Source organism: Bremia lactucae, linkage group LG11, assembly GCF_004359215.1.
Source record: "Bremia lactucae strain SF5 linkage group LG11, whole genome shotgun sequence".
Taxonomy (NCBI): domain Eukaryota; phylum Oomycota; class Peronosporomycetes; order Peronosporales; family Peronosporaceae; genus Bremia; species Bremia lactucae.
This window is the reverse complement of record NC_090620.1, coordinates 3,919,795-3,938,304: the sequence shown is the minus strand read 5'-3', so window position 1 is coordinate 3,938,304 and position 18,510 is coordinate 3,919,795. Positions and strand designations below refer to the sequence as shown.

The window sequence follows — 18,510 nt, the reverse complement described above, 5'->3', positions numbered from 1 at the left end:
TCATTGGCGCTGGAACATGCTGTCGACATGAAGTACGGCGAGACGGTGCTCATTACGGCAGCTGCTGGTGCTACAGGTCAATTTTGCCGTGCAGCTCGCAAAACTTGCGGAAGACCACGTGATTGGTACATGTAGCCGCTTGAAGAAGTGGAGTCATTTCCGCTCCATTGGCTGCGACCGTCCCATTTATTTCACCGGGACGAAAGCCTGAACGATGTGCTCAAAAAGAATACCCCCGTGGTGTAGATCTCGTGTTTGAGAGTGTAGGAGGGGAGATATTTAAAACATGCGTGAACAACAATGCACGTAAGGGCCGAGTCATCATTATCGGCGCGATTGCCGATTATCAGGACTCGAGTATTAGGAAACATGCCATTGCCGACGAAAATGCTTGCCAATCCGCGTCCGTTCGCGGCTTTTTGTTTGGCGACTTTTCACTTTTCTCGCAAGATGCCGGCGCATACGAAGAAGCTCACGACATTAGTACATTCTGACGTGTTGACCGCCAGCATTAACTCGTCTACTTTCTGTGGCTTGGAAGAAATTCCCAATGCTATTGACAACATGTAATCGCGCATGAATATCGGCAAGATCGTCGTGAACCTTTTTAAGGGTGACATGGGTGTTATTTTAGATGAACTGCGAGAACAAGATGATTGCGCCAGAAGACGATTGAGATAGAAGACGATTGCGCCAGACTAATTACCTTTTGATTGCACCAGCCTAGCCTACCACGTTTAACACTCCTACTCAATATAATTATTTGTCCATTTTTACTCCATAAGACTTGAGTCCTGAAACGGGCTAAAGTTGCCCTAATGTGACACAGTCTCCGTTAAGAACACTTTGTGTTCTTAAGGGATGGTCAATTACTAAATTAAATTAAATAGGCCCAGCTCACACTTGTGACCAATCCTTGTGTAGGTGATGCACATAGGTGCATTCACATTCGAGGTATCTCAGAAAGATACACTCCCAATCCATATTAAGTGTTATCTATAGAGACGTCATTTTGATTAATAAAAATAGGTATTTATATTTAATGCGATTAAATATAAATCAGTCTAAAAACTACTTCCTCACTTAGTAAGTGCGCACGAGGAGCCGGATCACCGCTCCCATTACAACACTTAAGTAATGTACTTAGTGCGTTGGGTGAGGTCGATATCGCGCCCACCACAACTCCCTCACAGCACGCAAGAGAAGCTGGTTAAACCGCTTCCTCGCTGTGCTAGGGTGTGTCTGAGTCGAGCGTGGCCGCATTACGACATGCCCGCCTACAGCTCCACTGCCAGCCACGGGCCAGGTCTATCATTTTGATTTATCAAATTTGGCTAATCAAGACACATCCAAATCGAGAACCCCGTCGCCTTCATCATGGGACGGAACGAGGACCAAGAAAGCGCGACAATACCAGCTGACGTCGCCACACTGAAGACTAAGCGCTTTCGCGGTGGCTCAGCGAAGGACTGGCTCACATGAAGCATACAATATAAAAGCCTCGCAAAACGAAAAGGCTGGAGCGCTGATGAACTCTCCGTTCATTTGCTGACATTGATTGATGATGATCTCTTTTAACCTTTACAGAAACAATTGTTATTAATCTAGGGAAAGGTATTGCTACCCAATTTTTTTATTGCTACCCGACCGTTAATACGTCCGCCCCATTGGCTACTGTCTGGCATGCCCATTGGCTACTGTCTCGCGTCCCGTCTACATTATGTACCCATGTGGGATCCATAGGCACATAATATACCGACGGACAATTTAATTGGCTGGAGCAAATATGATACCACGCGAGGAATATGAAGCAGAACACGAAGTTTTGTTTCATATCTCGTAGATTCGCCCCCTACTAAAAACTTGCTTTTAATTTCGCTACTGTCCTTTGTCAACATCATGCCTCTCGCACCTCCTCAGGAGCTCAAGTACCCATCAGTCAAGGCGGCAGAACAGGCCATGTTGGAGCACGCAGAGATGGAACACTTTGACGTGGTGAAGCTTCGTTCTCACCACTTTGATAAAGGATCTGACAAGCCGTTGAAGGACGTAATTTATGCCTGTGAAGACAACGGAGAATACATCAGCAAAGCTCACGAAAACGGCAGGCCAGTGCAAAAATCCAGGAAATCTGAGTGCCCTTTCCAGGTCAAGCTCAAGCGCGATTGCTCGGGAACAAGGGACGCAGTTGATGACAACACGTGGTCGCTCAAGATTTTGCACGCAGGGCATAACCATGAGGTTGCTGATATTTCATCATAAAAAGCAAACCTGTGCATGCAAATCTTGCTAACATTGAACGCCAGAACCTTGTAGACATCGCGCCGAGGTTTAATTTGCGTATACTCCAGATTAAAGCCAACCAGCACGTCACTGCGAGTGAGATTTACAACGCTAGTTCAATAACGTTTTACTAATCGATCGGTTGAAAATTCACTTCTTCGCTTTCAAACCTCAACACATCATTCCACAGGCTTTTTAGCAGTTAACTGAATTATCAAAGTATTTTCTGCCGCCAATTTTGAAAGTATTTCATCATAACTCTGGACAGAATTAATGAGTGTTGATGGAGTGATGCTGGGTTCAAAAAAGCGGTTCTGTATGTGACTACTAAGTAAATCTAGCATCGTTCTATTACGTCTGGTAGAGCACTGTACATACATGGTGTAGACGGGACGCAAGACAGTAGCCAATGGGCATGCCAGACAGTAGCCAATGGGGTGGACGTATAAACGGTCGGGTAGCAATAAAAAAGTCGGGTGGCAATAAAAAAGAGTCGGGTAGCAATAAAAAGTCGGCTAGCAATTCATTTTCCTTTTTTATTAAATTAATAACAAAAGTTTCTGTAAAAGTTAAGCGCGAAGTAGAGATTCAATTTTGACGAAGTTCTCTCAGTAGAACCCCGCACCCCTTATTACACTATGAAGAATTTTGGCTTCAGGGCCTCCTCCCATCCAACTATCACACACCTTCGGTGCGGGTTGGCAGGGCGGCTATCCATTGGATGGTTGCTCGTCTTCTTTTTAGCCTATCTCCGGCGATGTGTCATCGTACCGCCCTCCGCGGGTATCGATCCACGTACCTTCCGGTCCTAGTCCAGTGCTTTACCACTCGGCCACTGTGGTCGGTTAAAGCGCGAAGTAGAGCGCATCGCCAGTAAAGCTTCCAGCAAAAGGCTAACGTTCGACGAATTCAACCCTGAGGTCGGACTTCTCCTGGTTCTAGCGAACTACTGCGAAGATCTAGATGAAGAACTGTGGACTTTGACGAAACGCCGAGACGAGACGGTGAAACGATGCCCGGCACGGCTACGACAGCTTGCAGAAATGTATGCCGACTTGCCCCAGGACTCGCAGATTACTTCAGAGCTTCAACAGTGTTGCTACTTCCGCAGAGGCATGCCGCCGAACTGGCAGGAAAATCTCGCGTTTTGTGGAATTCATACGACACGATGAGCGAACTTGCTATGTACTTCGCGCATCTCGAAAAGCGCGAGAGGCAGACTGGAAGGCCAGGAACGATCAAATGGCGAAGCTCGACATGGTGAAAAGGGTCACGGTCGGCACGAATAACAACGCTCGTCCGCTGACTGCAGAGCGCGCGAGCATCGCGACATGCATGAAAGCATCGAGACCGACAGAGTGTACATCACAAGAAGAAACAAGAGCGCCACCAAGATAACGGTAGTGGTGTTCCTTCCACAAGTCAAATTCTCACAATTCCAGCGAGTACTTTGCCCTAAAGAAGCAGCTCGAAGAGCACAAACCTGCCGAGACAAAACGACTTGCTCGTTGCCGAACAGCATTAGGTCGTCCACGTAGATTACAATGATGCTGTATTCGCCGCTTGGCACTCGAATAAACACACACGGATCTGCTGAAGTGCTTTTGAATCCTTGGTTTTCCAGATGCTGTTTTAGTTTGCTGTTTTACTGCCGCGCCGCTTGCTTGGATCCATACAGCGCTTTCTGCAGCAAACACTTCTTCATCGGATTTTGTTGATTTTCAAAATTGTCGGGTTGGTCCATGTAGATCTCCTTATTAACTTCTCCATACAAGAATGCGGTATCAACGTCGAAATTTTCTGCCTCTAAGTCTTCAGCTGCTGCAATTGCCAACACCATATTGATTGACTCTTTGCGTGCCACTGGCGCAAAAGTCTCGACAAAGTCGATCTCAGGTCGTTGCGTGAATCCTTTCGCAACTAATCGTGCCTTGAACTTGACAATGTTTCCACTTGGATCGCGCTTGATTCGAAATACCCACTTGCCGCCAACAGCCTTCGTTTTCGGTGGCATGTCCACTAACGCCCATGTGCTGTGTTCGTTGAGTGACTGCATCTCACTCTTCATCGCTTCCAGCCACTGCTTCTTGTTCTTACCCTTTAATACTTCTTCGTAGCTGAAGCTTGTTCTCCATCTCAATCTGCAACAAAGCAATAAAACGAGTCTTCTCCTTCAAAATCGTCCAAGTTAAAGTGACCGCGACGTAAGTTGGGAAACTTTTGCTCGTAGCTCACCACACCGCGCTTCTTTCGAATTGGTCGCATCATCCACTCTTCTTCGCCATCTCTTCCGGGCGTGCTTGATGCTCGAGTGGGAACCTGACCTTGAACACTGGAATCGTTTTGGCTACCACGAATCGGATCACGGCAGCTCGAAGTGGCGGAGTCCGAAGCCTTTCATCATTTGCTGGAACCTCCAAACCATTGCGGTCAAGTGTCGACGTCTCTAAATTCTCTCCATCTTAAATGATGTCTGTAATTCGCTCGTCTTCCCTTTTCATTGCCTTCGAAATGGAATGCTCAGCAAATGTCACACTTCTTAAAATTATGATAGAGCCATCATCCGCGTTAAGTAATCGGTACGCCTTGTGATCCCTTTGCGTAACCAAGAAAAGAACACTTCACGCCCGAATCGTCCAGCTTCTTTCGTTTCTCCTTTGTAACATGCGCGTAGCATTGCGAACCCAAACACGCGCATATGATCGATGCGCGGCTTTCGCTTAAACAACATCTCGTACGGACTTGACTTCTTGTTGGACGAGTTTGGAACCACGTTCCGAATGTCTGCTGCTGTCATTAAAGCTTCGCACCAGCAAGACTTGTCGAGACCGCTGTCCTAAACCATGCAGCGCGTCATCTCTACCAGAGTTCGATTCATGCGCTCTGCCATGCCGTTCTGCTCAGGATTATATGGAACTGTGTACTCTTGCTTGATGAACTTCTCTTTGCAGAAGCTGTTTATTGCCGCGTTTCGGTACTCGCACCGTTGTCACTTCGAATGACCTTGATCTTAGTCCCAGACACTATCTTGATCTCCCGGTAAAATCTTGTGAACGCGCTCATGACTTCACTCTTCTTTCGCAACGAATAAACCGTCTCGTACCGGCTCTTCATCACGATGAAGCTCACAATGTAGTTAAAGCCGGATCTTGAAGCTGGAGTGATTGGTCCAAGCACGTCGGAGCATACGATACCGTCAAAACGTGCACTCTCCGTGAGTCCTTTGTTTTCTTCGCTTGACTTAAATGACTTGCGTACTTGCTTGGACGTTGCGCATACGTCACACACGACGTCGATCTTCATTTCCGCGCCTTTGATCCTTTCATCCTTGATCATATCATTAATCGTCCCGTACGTTGCGTGACCCAGTCTTATGTGCCATAGCTCGCTCTCGTACGCGGCTACGTGACACTCCGCACCAGCCTCAACGTTGAGGTACATCAGGAAGCCCTGATTCCTTCCAGTGGCAACTGGTGTCCCGCCCCGCTTCACGACGAACTTGTTGCGCGTGATCTCGACGGTCATTCCTCGCGCAGATGCAGCCGTAAGCGAGAATAAATTCTTTGACAGATCTTCGACATGGATAGTGTTCAAGGCGAGCGTCGATCCAAGCATGTCCGGTCCAAACGCGCAGCTTCACTGTTCCGTGACCAATGACCTTGAGCTTCACATTACTCTTCGCGCTTGATATACTGCGCGCCTGGCACACTTTTACATACTCCATAAAAGCTTCCCGGTCCTTGCACATGTGTGCAGATGCGCCACTGTCTATAACCCAGCAGTCGCTGACGGACCCTTATCTAGCATTAAATGCGACGTTGGAGTGGTCGTTTCCTCCTTCTCGAGTTTCTCTTGGTCCACGACTTGAACGGCAATCCCTAGTATAGTGGCCGACGTTGCCACAGTTAAAACATGATCCTGAAGGTTTCTTAGCACGCTGTTCTTGCTGGTTCTTCGGGTGCTGTTTGCCGTTTCTCTAGCTTGTATAAAGAGCCGTTGCTTCTTCTACACGTGCCGTGTATTTGTGCCGCACTTCCTCCGCAATCAACTTGCTCACGAGGTCGCTGAAATTAAAACTTGACACCGACATGCGAAACGCCTGCACTAAGCTCTCGTAGCTTGCAGGTAGACTCTTCAGCATCACCGCACATACGTCCTCTTCACTTGGCCCACAGTTAGCGCTACTCATCTTCATCACTAGATTTTCAAGCTCTGTCATGTGACCACTGATGCTTGAAGTCGTATACTTGAATGAGGCAAACTTCTTCTTAAGCCAAAGTCGATTCGCCATGTCTTGTGCGATGAAACTTCGCCAGCCTTCCCCACGCCTCTCTCGCCGTCGTCGCGTCGATAATGTGCATCAACTGCGCGTCACTCAGATTCAGCGCGATCGCGGCGTGCGCTTGCTGCTTTTTTACTGCATTCGGAGCGTCTACACCGGAGACAGCTCCCCATAACCCCTTTGACATGAGGTACATCTTCATCTTGTAGCTCCATAGTACGTAGTTTGAGCCATCAAAAGGCTCAATCTTGAAACCGGAGTTGTTGCTTGTGATCATAACCTGTTGAATTACGTTACGCAATGAGCTTGAAGATGGGCTTACGGTCGAGATTGCAAACCGGAAAGTAAATTATATTTTTGAGTTTATCTCAATCTTACCGTTACTACACGCTAATGCGCCTACTGCGGGGAGAATTTATTTTACCTCCTACTCCAATTGGAAGTGACTGCTACTCCTATTGCAGGTGATAGTGAAAGTCATCTGCTACTCCCATTGTACGTGACTGAGCCGAGTCGGCGTTATCGCCTGACTCGGTGGCAACTGTTAAGGCCCCCGGATCACCCGATGCCACGTCCGTTAAACCTAAGGGTTCTAACGTGGGCAGTGCAAAGAACTACCCAAGAATTGAAAAAGAGTCAAACGACAGCGATAGCGAATTAAGCTTGTTAGCCTTGTCACCAACAGACAGCCCAGCAACAAGCTTGCTTTGTTACGCATCACGGTTCAGCTTTAACACGCGAGCAGCACTTTCGATGCACTTCTGGACAGTAGTGCTTCGCGAAGCGTAATATCGGCCGTAATCACCCACAAATTTGAAATTCTAGAGCAGAGCCAAGATGATATGGTTATCGGCAGCGGCATTATGAAGGAATTGGGCATTGTGCTCAATTTGAAGGACAGATTAGTTCAGTGGGATGGTCACTATGCTCGACTAAACACCGGCGGGTCATCATCTCCCGAAATGTGGGGTCACGAGTTCCTTGACGAGAACAAGGAAGTCGATGACACTGCAGTGCGCCCAGAAGGCCTTATGCCGACATACATGAGCCACTCGTCGACAAATATCTCAAGCGTCTCCGCAACAGCGAACACTATATGACGGATACTTGGGAAGGATACGATTCGATAATTACGTTCTGCCTATAGCGCCAGAGTGCAAGTCCGTACACAAAAAGCCTTATCCAGTTCCACGCAGCTTCGTTAACAAGGCTCGAGAGCTAATCCCATATTATCAACATTGACGTGCTAGAGAAGATATTTGACTCAGAAATGGCATCGCTAGCCTTTTCTCTGAAGAAGCTCAACGGTTCACTTCGCCCTCAACCGATACATAAAGCGCAGCCCGTAATATGACCCGCGAATTTATGCAAGCATGGGGTAGTACAAGACGATAAGACAGGTGTTATATTGGCCCAGAATGGACGCCGCGATTACCAAGAAGACGAAGGTCTGTCTCATTTGCAAGAAAGCCAAGGTCCACGGAGGCAAGCAAGACTACGAGTTATTGCCATCACGAACACTAAGACGGCGAAACTTTTCGATACTGCTCATATCGATCTCATAGGAGCCTACGAGAATGGACACTACGGTATGACCAAAGTTGACCACGCTACGCGTTGGCTGGAATTGGTATTCAACCTGACAAATCCTCGCTGACCACAGCCGAGAGCTTCGATCGTGAATGGCTGTGCCGCTACCCACGTCTCCTGTCAAGGTTATACACAACTTAGGGACTATATTTACCGGAAAGAAATTTCCGGAGATGCTCCGAAGCTACGGAAATCAGGCCAAACCAATTACAAGCAAGAAACGCCCAAGCCAACGCAATTTGTCAACGCGTGCACCTTGAGCTTTTCTATGTTATTCGTTGCCACGATGCGCTGACTGAAATAAACTATCTATTACGCTGCATTTGCGGTGCGCGCCAGCAATCACAGCATTCTAAATGCATCTCCAGGTCAGCAACTCTTCGGACAAGATATGATCACTCGTTAACTTTATAATGCCAACTGAAGCTACCCCTCAAAGCGGTGTTTTGATGCAATATTCGCCGACAATGACCGCGAGAAGAGCAAACGTCTCGAGCATTTCTATACCATGAGCGACCACGTGATGCTACGAGTCCCTAAGAAGTTCCGTGCAAAATCGCACGCCGTGTCAACCGGACCTTTCGTTATCCGCCAAGTCCACAACAACGGCACCGTCACCATCGACAATGGCAAAACGACCGAGCGTGTCAGCATCCGCCGCGTTTTCCGTGCAAAATCTCACAGCTCATGGGACGAGTATGAGATGGGTGGTATTCTAGATGAACTGCAAGAACAAGATGATTGCACCAGAAGACGATTGTGCCAGACTAATTTCCTTTTGATTGTACCAGCCTAGCCAACCACGTTTAACACTTCTACTCAATATATTCATTCTCCGTTTTACTCCATAAGACTTGAGCTCCACTGCTAGCCACGGGCTGGGTCTGTCAGGGGCTCTGCTAAGCTTTAAACTGCCCAAATTTGATTTATTTGTTCTAAGTAAAAATTGCTCATAAAATTTTACTTCATCTTTTACACAAAAAGTCTGGCGAGGTAGATGCGAGCACAGCAAGACTATGGTCGGTGTGCCGTATAGAAATGCTGTTGGCTGCGTAACGTACCTTATGGTCGGCACACGCCCGGGTCTCGCTGCAGCAGTTAGGGTGCTTAGCCAATTCGCGGCAGACCCATGTCCGACACATTGGCAAGCTTTAAAAAGGGTATACAAGGCACAAGGGCGCACGGCATCGAGTTAGCATCAAGTCAGGATGGACTGCAGAGGCACTTGTCATTCGTAACGGAGATCAATAAGAGATACATTTATCGGATTTTTGCCTCTTCAAATCTTTCGCCTCTTGCTATTAGGTAATTTCGAACATTTACCTTTTTGCCTTTTTGAATCTTTCTTTGACATTTGAAATTGCCTTCTATTTGGTTTACTTTTTGCTTACTGTAGAAGCCAAATATGTATTAAGACGTGAGACTACGCTTGCGTCTGTTTGTGGGAGTCCTCGGCATTGCAACACGGCTTCGTAGCCATGTTGCAATGCCGACAACAGGCTTTACATAGTAACTTGGTCAAAGCAAACAGGATAATTGTGTAGAAGCCGATATTCTACGCTTCATGATTGGCGATACTCCGAAAACCGAGAGAATCCAATTTCACGCGTGAAGCTATCGGTAGACATCCTATACAGTAGTGATCCATTAGTGATCGATATGGACGATTCTTCATTATCGGGTCCTTTTCTTCGCATTTGAGCATGACTTGACTTCCACACTTGGTTGACCACAGTTAAAGCTCATGAAGGCGGACCTGTTAACAAATACACTACCGGCCCACGTGTAACGGAGTATATCGTTACATGAAGATAACAATAAAAAATGTTAATTAATATATTATCGAAAAAGGTAGATAATGTTTGGAGAATATTACTTTCCATAGTAATATTCGGTAGGCTTATCCATGGGTAGATATAGGCCATTATATCTACTTGCTCCGCAGTCCAGTCAACACTGGACGCGTGCAAAGAGAGAGACAGGTAAGACTTTATTGCACGTTTTGTATTTTTATATAATTCAATGTAGTAAATAGATAGAAACAGAAGAACTTAATTATGGTAAATACAGATTACTTTTAACCCTCTTAAAAGCAAGTATTTGAAGAGAGTCTTCCTTTGCACGTACTAGTGTACGTGAAGTAACGTGTGGCACCACTCGCACTGAAGCAGTGCGCAGGGGTCTTGTACTGAAGCATACAAGTCGGCAGTGCCCCGTTACACCTGGTAGCACTTTGTAGTCCATCCAAAGACCACATAATTATCATCTAACATGTACATGTTAAAAGAAAATGGACATACGCATCACATTCGCGTGATAGCTACTCCTTTATAAGTGACATAGAAAGGAGTGCGGTCGAACGAACGAGTTAAACCGTAGGAAAATGATGCTATCTTGGCCATGCTGTCCGGTTTGGACAGAGATGCTCTCCATTCAGCCATCGCCAAGTTCACAGAACATAAAATTGATGAGGCAAAGGAGAAAGACGCGCGTGCGTCGTCCGAAACCTTAAAGATAGACATCTTTAAGTAAAGAAGAGTCGAAGAGGGTCCCCTTTTAAGGTGGTTCGTCGAATTGGACGATGCCATAAAGGCTCGTCGACGATTTGACGAGCAGATGCAAGTCGCATTTGCTCAATCAAATTTGGCAGGTCGTACCAAAACTTGGGCGCTAGACCTCAAGTTGCGCGACCGATGTGTATTTGGCTCGCTAGAGGCTTTTAAAGCCCGGCTTAAAACAGACGTTTGAACCGCCTAGGGCTGAGTTCGGAGCTCGATCAGAGCTTTTGAGACTCAAGCAAGGCAAGCGTGGTGTTCACGCTAATGCCCGGCTTCAACGAATTGAAGCGAGTTGTATCACAAACCATCCAGTTCATGAACACACGTTGATTACGGTATTCAGGCAAGGTCTTACGGATGGTTCCGTAAAGACCCACCTGTTCCGCTTGGAACTGGATAAGCTTGAAGAAGCAATTTTGTCTGAGGAACAGGAGGACTTTAGCTTGAGACGGGCTCAAGCTAGTTCGTCATCGTATCGTCCTCCGAGACAACACGATCTTGGAGGTCCAGAACCTATGGACCTCTATTCTGTCGAAAGCGAAAACCTCGCTTTTCGAACAAAAAGCGATTGCAGAGATGCAATCGCTGTCAAAAGTAAGGTCAGTACGCTTTTGAGTTTATGGCCCCTCGCCCAGTACCGAGGGTACTGAACGTACTTATGGACAGAATGCCAAAAGGGCAACGTTTGCGGGTCCGACTTTGTCGCGAAATCGCAACAGCGAAGCAGACCGCCAAAAAAACGGTCGGGGTCAGTAGGGACGCAACGTCCTACTGATCCAGCAACCTCAAGAGAATTTGCAAATCTCTTGACGAAGTTGCTCTAGCCACATGATGTACCTCTCATCACCTTGTAGATAAAAATGTCAAATATGTTTAAACTTAGAGCCCTAGTGAAATATGGGGCGTCGAATTACTTCATTCGTCGCCAATCGCTAAAGAATCGTAGGCTCAATTATATTGAGCGCAACGTACCTCCAACGAGAAAGACGGTGCATCTAGCATCAGGCGCATCGATAACAGTGATTAAACGCGTAGTGAAATTCTACTAAACATTTAAAGAATTACGGTATGATGATTTTTTACCGTACTGGATTTGGATGACAAATTTCATGTCATCCTAGGTTTACCTTCGCTCAGAATTTACGAGCCAAGAATCAGCTAACAGCATCGATCCGTAAAGATGCCTGCCACTTGTTCATCAGATGGTCATCTGATGAACGACTTGGAGCGTTCACAAGCGTGTGAATGTACTACGAGTGAGTGCAATGGCCTCACTTGTGGTACGATTGTGAGTACGACTGCACAAGATCACAGTGTGATTACTGATCACACAGTGGAGTCAGCTGCCGGCGGCTGTGCGAATGCTCAGGCAGCGCCTAAGGTCCACCACTCGAATAAGTCGAGTGGAATTATGCATGGAGTACGCGTAGCGGGCGACATCCAAGGAAGATACCGGTTGCCCAAATGGGACAACACGATGATACTAGGTCAAGTAGAGAGTCAACCGTAGAGGACCCGACTGTGATAGCGAAACCACAGTCGGAAGACGTTAAGGGAATAGGTTCCCACGTACTTGAGGAGAAAGCTCCTCAAATAGGTAATGTAAAGTGACTAGACTTGAGCATCCCGAGGGATTAATCTCTCGGCAGCCTGTGGATAACTCCTAGGAAGAAACCGAGAGACATTGTAAGTCTTGGATAATGACGGATCAAGAGTAGTAGCTTCAAATCTTGATCTGTATGCGCTTACGAAGTTAACTTCAATTACCAACCCTAGAAACTTACGGTTCTTGAGAGATTTGCATAGTGGTAGAATCAAGCAGATCTACGTACTCGTCACAGGGGACGAATTCGTAACCGATATTCGGTCAGCGGTTATTTTTGCAGAAAACGGACGGGTTCTCAGCAGCTCATCGATGGACGAAAGTGTCCTCGATGTGAAGACTCGGATCGAGATATATATTAGTCAATACTGGGAGTATCGTAAGACAAATCCTTTATACACGGATTTGATTGAATTTAAGGATGTATTCCCTGAAACAGTTCCATGCGAGTTCCCTAAGGATAAAGGCACTCGACATGAGATCAAGCTCAATATGGACTCGAAGTACTGTGTCATGAAGCAGTGGTCACTGCCTCGTGAACAAGTACTTGCGATCGATAAAGAATTTATCGATCGATTGAAAGCGGGATATGTGAGGAAGTTAACCTCCCCACATAGCTCTCTGACCTTCTGTGTGCGAAAGGCCACAGGAGGGTGGCGGATAGTCCACGCATTCAATAAACTGAATGCTGCAACGGTACCGGCTTAAACACCGATACCTAGAAAATACGGAATCATAGATGGCATGTCTAAGAGTACCATCTTATCGTTTATGGATCTGATGGATGGATTTTATCAGATCCTTATGCGAGAACAAGACATCCCGTACACAGCAGTGAGCACTCCCAGTGGGATGCTCTGGGAATGGCTAGTAATGCCATATGGGGCTTAGTGCAACATTCGATAGATGCGTAACGAATCTGTTGAGACCGGTGCGAGAATTCGCTCTGAGTTATTAACGGTGTATTCGTCTATAGCCGGACTTATGACGGAAAGACGGACGTGGGAGTTCCTTAAAGTCACGTTTATTCTAAAGCATAAGTTGTACGCAAATCTCAAGAAGTTCATATTCGCTGCAAGCGAAATACCACTTCTTGGGTGCAACGTCGGTAAACACGGCGTGCGCCCTGATCCCGAAAAGATCAAGGCATTTACCGATGGTCAGTTCCAGTCGATGTCAAGGGACTTGGAAAGTTCCTGCGTATTTGCATAAGTACTTCCGCAATTATGCCGAGATGACAGTTCATCTCTCTTGTCTTTGAAAAAAAGACGATAAAACGCTATGGATCGCCGATTGTCGGCATTCCTTCGAAGGTATCAAGCAAAGCTTGATGCAATCGCCCATCTTCGCGATTGCAGATCAAGACAGACCATTCCATGCCGACCCGATTTCGAGCCGGCTGCGCGTTCCAACAGTGAAAATAATCCCACTGTTGCAACACTCATTTCAAGTGTTCTGTCATCAACCTTGTTTGATGACTTAAAAAAAAGCCTACGAAGAAGATAAGGGTCCGTTGCGTTTATTGGATTATCAGATAAATGCATCCGATAATACTTTTTTAATATTTACCGGCTTTATATCGATCGTCATCCGATCGATACACAACACGCAACGGCATATTGTATTTCACAGCCCTTGCAGGCGACACTCCATCCCAAATCCCAATGATTTGCGCTTGCGCATCATGTATGAGCGTCACGATGCACCAATAACTGGGCATCGTGGACGTGAGAAAACTTAACTCACAGTAAGTCGCGACTTTTATTGGCCCCGCCAGTATCAGTTTATGCGCAAGTACGTTCGTGCTTGCGAAGTATGTCAACGGGTGAAGCCCAGCCCTTCATCCCGTGCACCTCTCCAACCTCTACAACTTCCAGCAGAGTGTTGGCAGTCCGTATCTGTGGACTTCGTCTTCGGATTTCCCGAAAACGACCACAAAAATAATGGAATCCTTGTTTTTGTAGACAGATTCAGCAAGATGGTGCACCTTGCTGCGGTACCAGAGTCGATTACGGCTCCGGGTTGTGCCCGTGTCTTTATCGACACGGTATTCAAATTCCACGGTTTACTCCGTGAACTGGTCTCGGATAGAGATCCACCGTTATCGGCGGAGTTTGGCAATCCGTATTCTGATCTCTCGGAACACGGCTGACTATGTCAACATCCGATCACCCAGAAACGGATAATCAAACAGCGTCCTCGAAGAGATACTTCGAGGTTACGTCCAATCGTATCCGAATTGGAGCGAGTTTTTACCGATGGTCGAATTCGCCATCAATAATTCGGTGCATGCGTCTACAACGCATACACCGTTCTTTGTGAATGGCTTACGCCATCCTCGCATACCGACCCAATTAGAGGGATCCTCTAGTCTAAGGGGGGGGGACTCGCAGGAGCAAAACCAATTCTGGCTCATGCTCAACACGCGTCGAAAATAACAACGACGCGAGTGATGTCAATGTCGAAGAAAACGACATCGAAAATGAGATTGATCTCATGGCAGTACGCACTAAGCGTACTGAAAAAGACAAAACAAATGAGTTAGCGGAAGAGTTTCTGCTAACTCGAGAATCAATTATCCGTTTCGTTCAGGATTCTATTGCTAACGCAGTGGACCGACAGAAATGGAATGCAGACAAACATGGAAGAGCAAATGTTAATTCATTCAAATTAATGATCTAGTGCTACTCTCTACGGTAAACTTACCTAAACGATTAGTCACTAATGTGGGTAGCATTAAACTACTACCCAAGTTCATTGGGCCTTTCCGTGTACTGCATCGAAGAGGCAATGCGTACACAATAGAATTGCGACGTAGGATGCGAACGCATCCTACGTTTTACGTTGGTCGGCTCCGGCCGTACCATCAGTACGCGGCTTCTTCCGAGGACGGATTTGACCACTCTTTACAAGAATACCCAAAAGATTATTGTGATCGCGAACCAGATTTTCATGTTGAACCTGAAGTTTCTCAGGCCGGTTTCGAAGATCCTCGAAGCTACGATGAGCTGACGACAGCTCATCGCGGACAGCATGATACTTCCGCTCGTACTCCAACAAGGAGTACGCACTCTTCGAACGGTCTTCCAACCGCTCGATATGGTGAGCCTGCACCGTCTGCTCCAACGAGCGACGCTTACCGCGCTCGTGGTCAAGTCCCTCCTCCAAATCATGGAGGAAGCGATCGAGTTTGTCGACCATCGACACTAGATCCGACACATGGGTCGGATTTAATTTTCACTCCTCCGCCACAACCATTGGTGAATTTCCAAGGCTGTCAACGTTTCCTTGTGGAACGTATACTCCGTGATGTGAAGGGGTAGCGAACAAGTTATCTTGTTCGCTGGTGCGGTTTACAACCTTCACATGACAGCAGGGAGCCTCGTTCCCAGCTGGTTGTTGACGTTGAGAGCCTCGTCCGTCAGTATGACGAGACCCATCCAATGGATCATAAGGTCTATCAGAAAACACGCGCCTCTGGCGCCTGTAAATCGATGGCAAAACGTCAATCTCATCGCGCATCTCGATAGAGATGCGAGCCCTTCCCCTGGATCACTGGTGACCCGGCGAGGACGCCGGAGGAGATCGCTGCCCGCGACGCTCTTCATGAGCATTACCTTACGCCGAAGGTAATGACGCGAAGCCAGTATCTGACGCGTTTACGTGATCAAGCTTGTGGGGCTTCGGTGACCTGCATGAGAAAGATTCTGATCGTTTTGTTTCCAAACGAAACAAGGAGTGAAAACGAAGTCTCATTTGAGAACTGGGTTCACCGGGCCCGCAAACTCCGTAATATCTGGAATATCAGAGAGTCTGCGGATTAAGGTGAAGCTTCGCTTCGACTTCGCTAAGCTTTAGGCCAAAGGCCAGTTACGTTCAGCATTTATGCCACAAAACGAAGTAAGGCTAGCCGATATTTCAGTGCTACGGTTGACCGTACAACCAAGGATCGAAGCCGCACTGAGGCTTTAGATCCACCTAATCCCACGTTTAGTAGTGGGAAGCGACGTTTGACGCGAGTTGACCCTCAGCTTGGAGCTCAAAAATGTCAACGTTGTACGGGCAATCTTGCCGAAGAGGTACCTCGAACTCCCAAGAGTTTTTGGAAGAGGGTTACCCTAGCCACTTCACCAGATACTAGTATTGACCCTCACGACGACGTCGCTTTAAAAGTTTCTCCACATGAAACTGAAGGTTTCCCCGCGCATCAAGCGGTGCGGGAGGGGGCCGAAATTTCGGCGGAAGCATTTGATGCTCAACGACACGAGGTGCAACTTCTTCGTGAGGTCCTTGCTCGGGTTGGGAGCTCTTTTGAGGCGGTTCGGGCGTCTTTCGCCGAAATCGCTTTTACCACGTAAAGAGGGCCAGTTGGATATCCTGGTGAGGATGCAACAATCTGCGGCACGACCGCCTGTCTCGGCGCAAGCGCCTTCAAGTCCAAGTGGGAAGGGTCCCGATATGGCTAAAGCAAGCCAACGTAAAACACTGGATGTGTACGCAGCTTGTTGGGAAGGTTTAGCGTATAAGCTAGGCCCTTCTTGGCCACGAACGTAAATGGTCCAATAAAGCGCGGGCGAAATTTGGTCTTGAAGACCGCGGATACCAAGTTGGTAGGTAGGTTCTTAGCGTTTAGTAAAACTCGGTCTCCGACCATATACGAATTAATACAGTTTCTGCTTTTGGCATCTGCTTCTTGTTTTTGTTTGTCTTGGCTATCAGCCATCGTATCTCTTACATGTCTTAAGATACTAAATCGCGTCGCGAGAAACTCGCTTACTTGTTTCCGAACGGTAACAGGGCTGATATCAGCAAGCCTATCGGCCGATTCTCCCCCACCAAGCCCTTAACCCTGCAGTGGTATCGTTAATGGAACGCGCGGTTGGTAAGACCGTTTACATAGAACACAGTATAGCCTGTAGAGGCATGAACAGCGTCATTGAACGCAAACTCCACTACTGGGAGCATTGAGCTCCAGCGCTTTGGTGTCTGAGCACACACGCTGCGTTAAACGTCTTCAATGACGCGATTGACAAGTTCAGTTCGACCATCGGTCTGTGGATGGTCCGCAGTGGACATCTCCAATCTGGTTATAAGCACTCGGAAAATTGATTTCCAGATTTACCCGTAAAATCGGGGATCCCGATCAGAGATAATTGCCACTGGCAAACCATGTTTTCGAAACACGCGATCGATGAACAGCTTAGCTGTACCGTCTCCATCAATGGAATCTGGCACGGCTGCTTAGTAAGCCATTTTGCTCAAACGGTCAACAAAGACCACTATACCGGAGTTACCGGCTGAATCTTTCGGTAGCCCAAAGACGAAATCCATACTAATGGACTCCCACAATCCTATGGGGACGGGAAGACTCGCCAGTGGCGCAGCAGCATGTGTCGAGGGTTTAATCCGTTGGCACGTTTCGCATGTGCGAATATATGTGCTGACCCATTTTTAAAGTTTGGGCCACCGACTCTGGCCTATGAAGCCGTAGGTCTTTTCTCAAGCGAGATGACCACCAAGGACAGTATCGTGTGCCTCATATTGGATCCGGTACTTCACCTCCTCATCATGAGGAACAATGACACGCGGAGGGTCCGCGATGTTTGTGCAACAGGTTGTTATCGATAGAAATCGATGTAACCTTGCACGCAAACGTGCCGCCAATTTAATACCCAATTTGAGTCCTATAACGCTCGTAGCAGAGCTGCACACTGTTTATCCTTGGCGTAAGCCGAACTGATTAATTCAGGAATAGGTGACGAGATAGTCGTTGAATGAGAATCTCATAATCCGGCCTGCGTGATAACGCGTCGGCCAAAGCATTTTGCTTGCCGGGCTTATACTTCACCACGAAGTTGGATTCCGCAAAAAAAGATAGTTATCGGGCCATTTTCTGTGAGAGATGGGGCGACTTAGTCGCCGTGCGCAATGATGTGTGATCTGTAAAAATCACAAACGGCTTAGAGCCGAGTGGATGACCTCTGAATTTGACGAGAGCATACTTCATAACAAGGAACTCTTTGTCATGAACTGGGTAGTTCTTTTCCGCAGCTTTAAGCTTTTTAGACTCGAACGCAATAACACGTTGATGCCCATCAACATCTGTTTGTAACAGAGCACTGCCAATGGCAAAATCTGATGCGTCAAAGACGATACTGAAAGGCCAATTTGGGTTTGGCAGTACCAGAATCGGG

At 47.2% G+C, this 18,510-nt stretch overlaps 2 protein-coding genes across 2 annotated transcripts; both read left to right on the top strand.

Annotated features, from left to right (window-relative positions):
- Positions 1 to 300: 300 nt before the first annotated feature.
- Positions 301 to 570, top strand: CCR75_008323 (uncharacterized protein; the record flags this gene model as incomplete). The annotated part of the gene is made up of 1 exon (XM_067966376.1): positions 301 to 570. The coding sequence occupies one exon, from the start codon at positions 301 to 303 to the stop codon at positions 568 to 570; it is 270 nt and encodes an 89-aa protein (XP_067817195.1).
- A 1,389-nt stretch (positions 571 to 1,959) lies between these two features.
- CCR75_008322 (uncharacterized protein) lies at positions 1,960 to 2,262 on the top strand (the record flags this gene model as incomplete). Its single annotated transcript, XM_067966375.1, has 1 exon — positions 1,960 to 2,262. The coding sequence occupies one exon, from the start codon at positions 1,960 to 1,962 to the stop codon at positions 2,260 to 2,262; it is 303 nt and encodes a 100-aa protein (XP_067817194.1).
- Between the last annotated feature and the right edge of the window lie 16,248 nt (positions 2,263 to 18,510).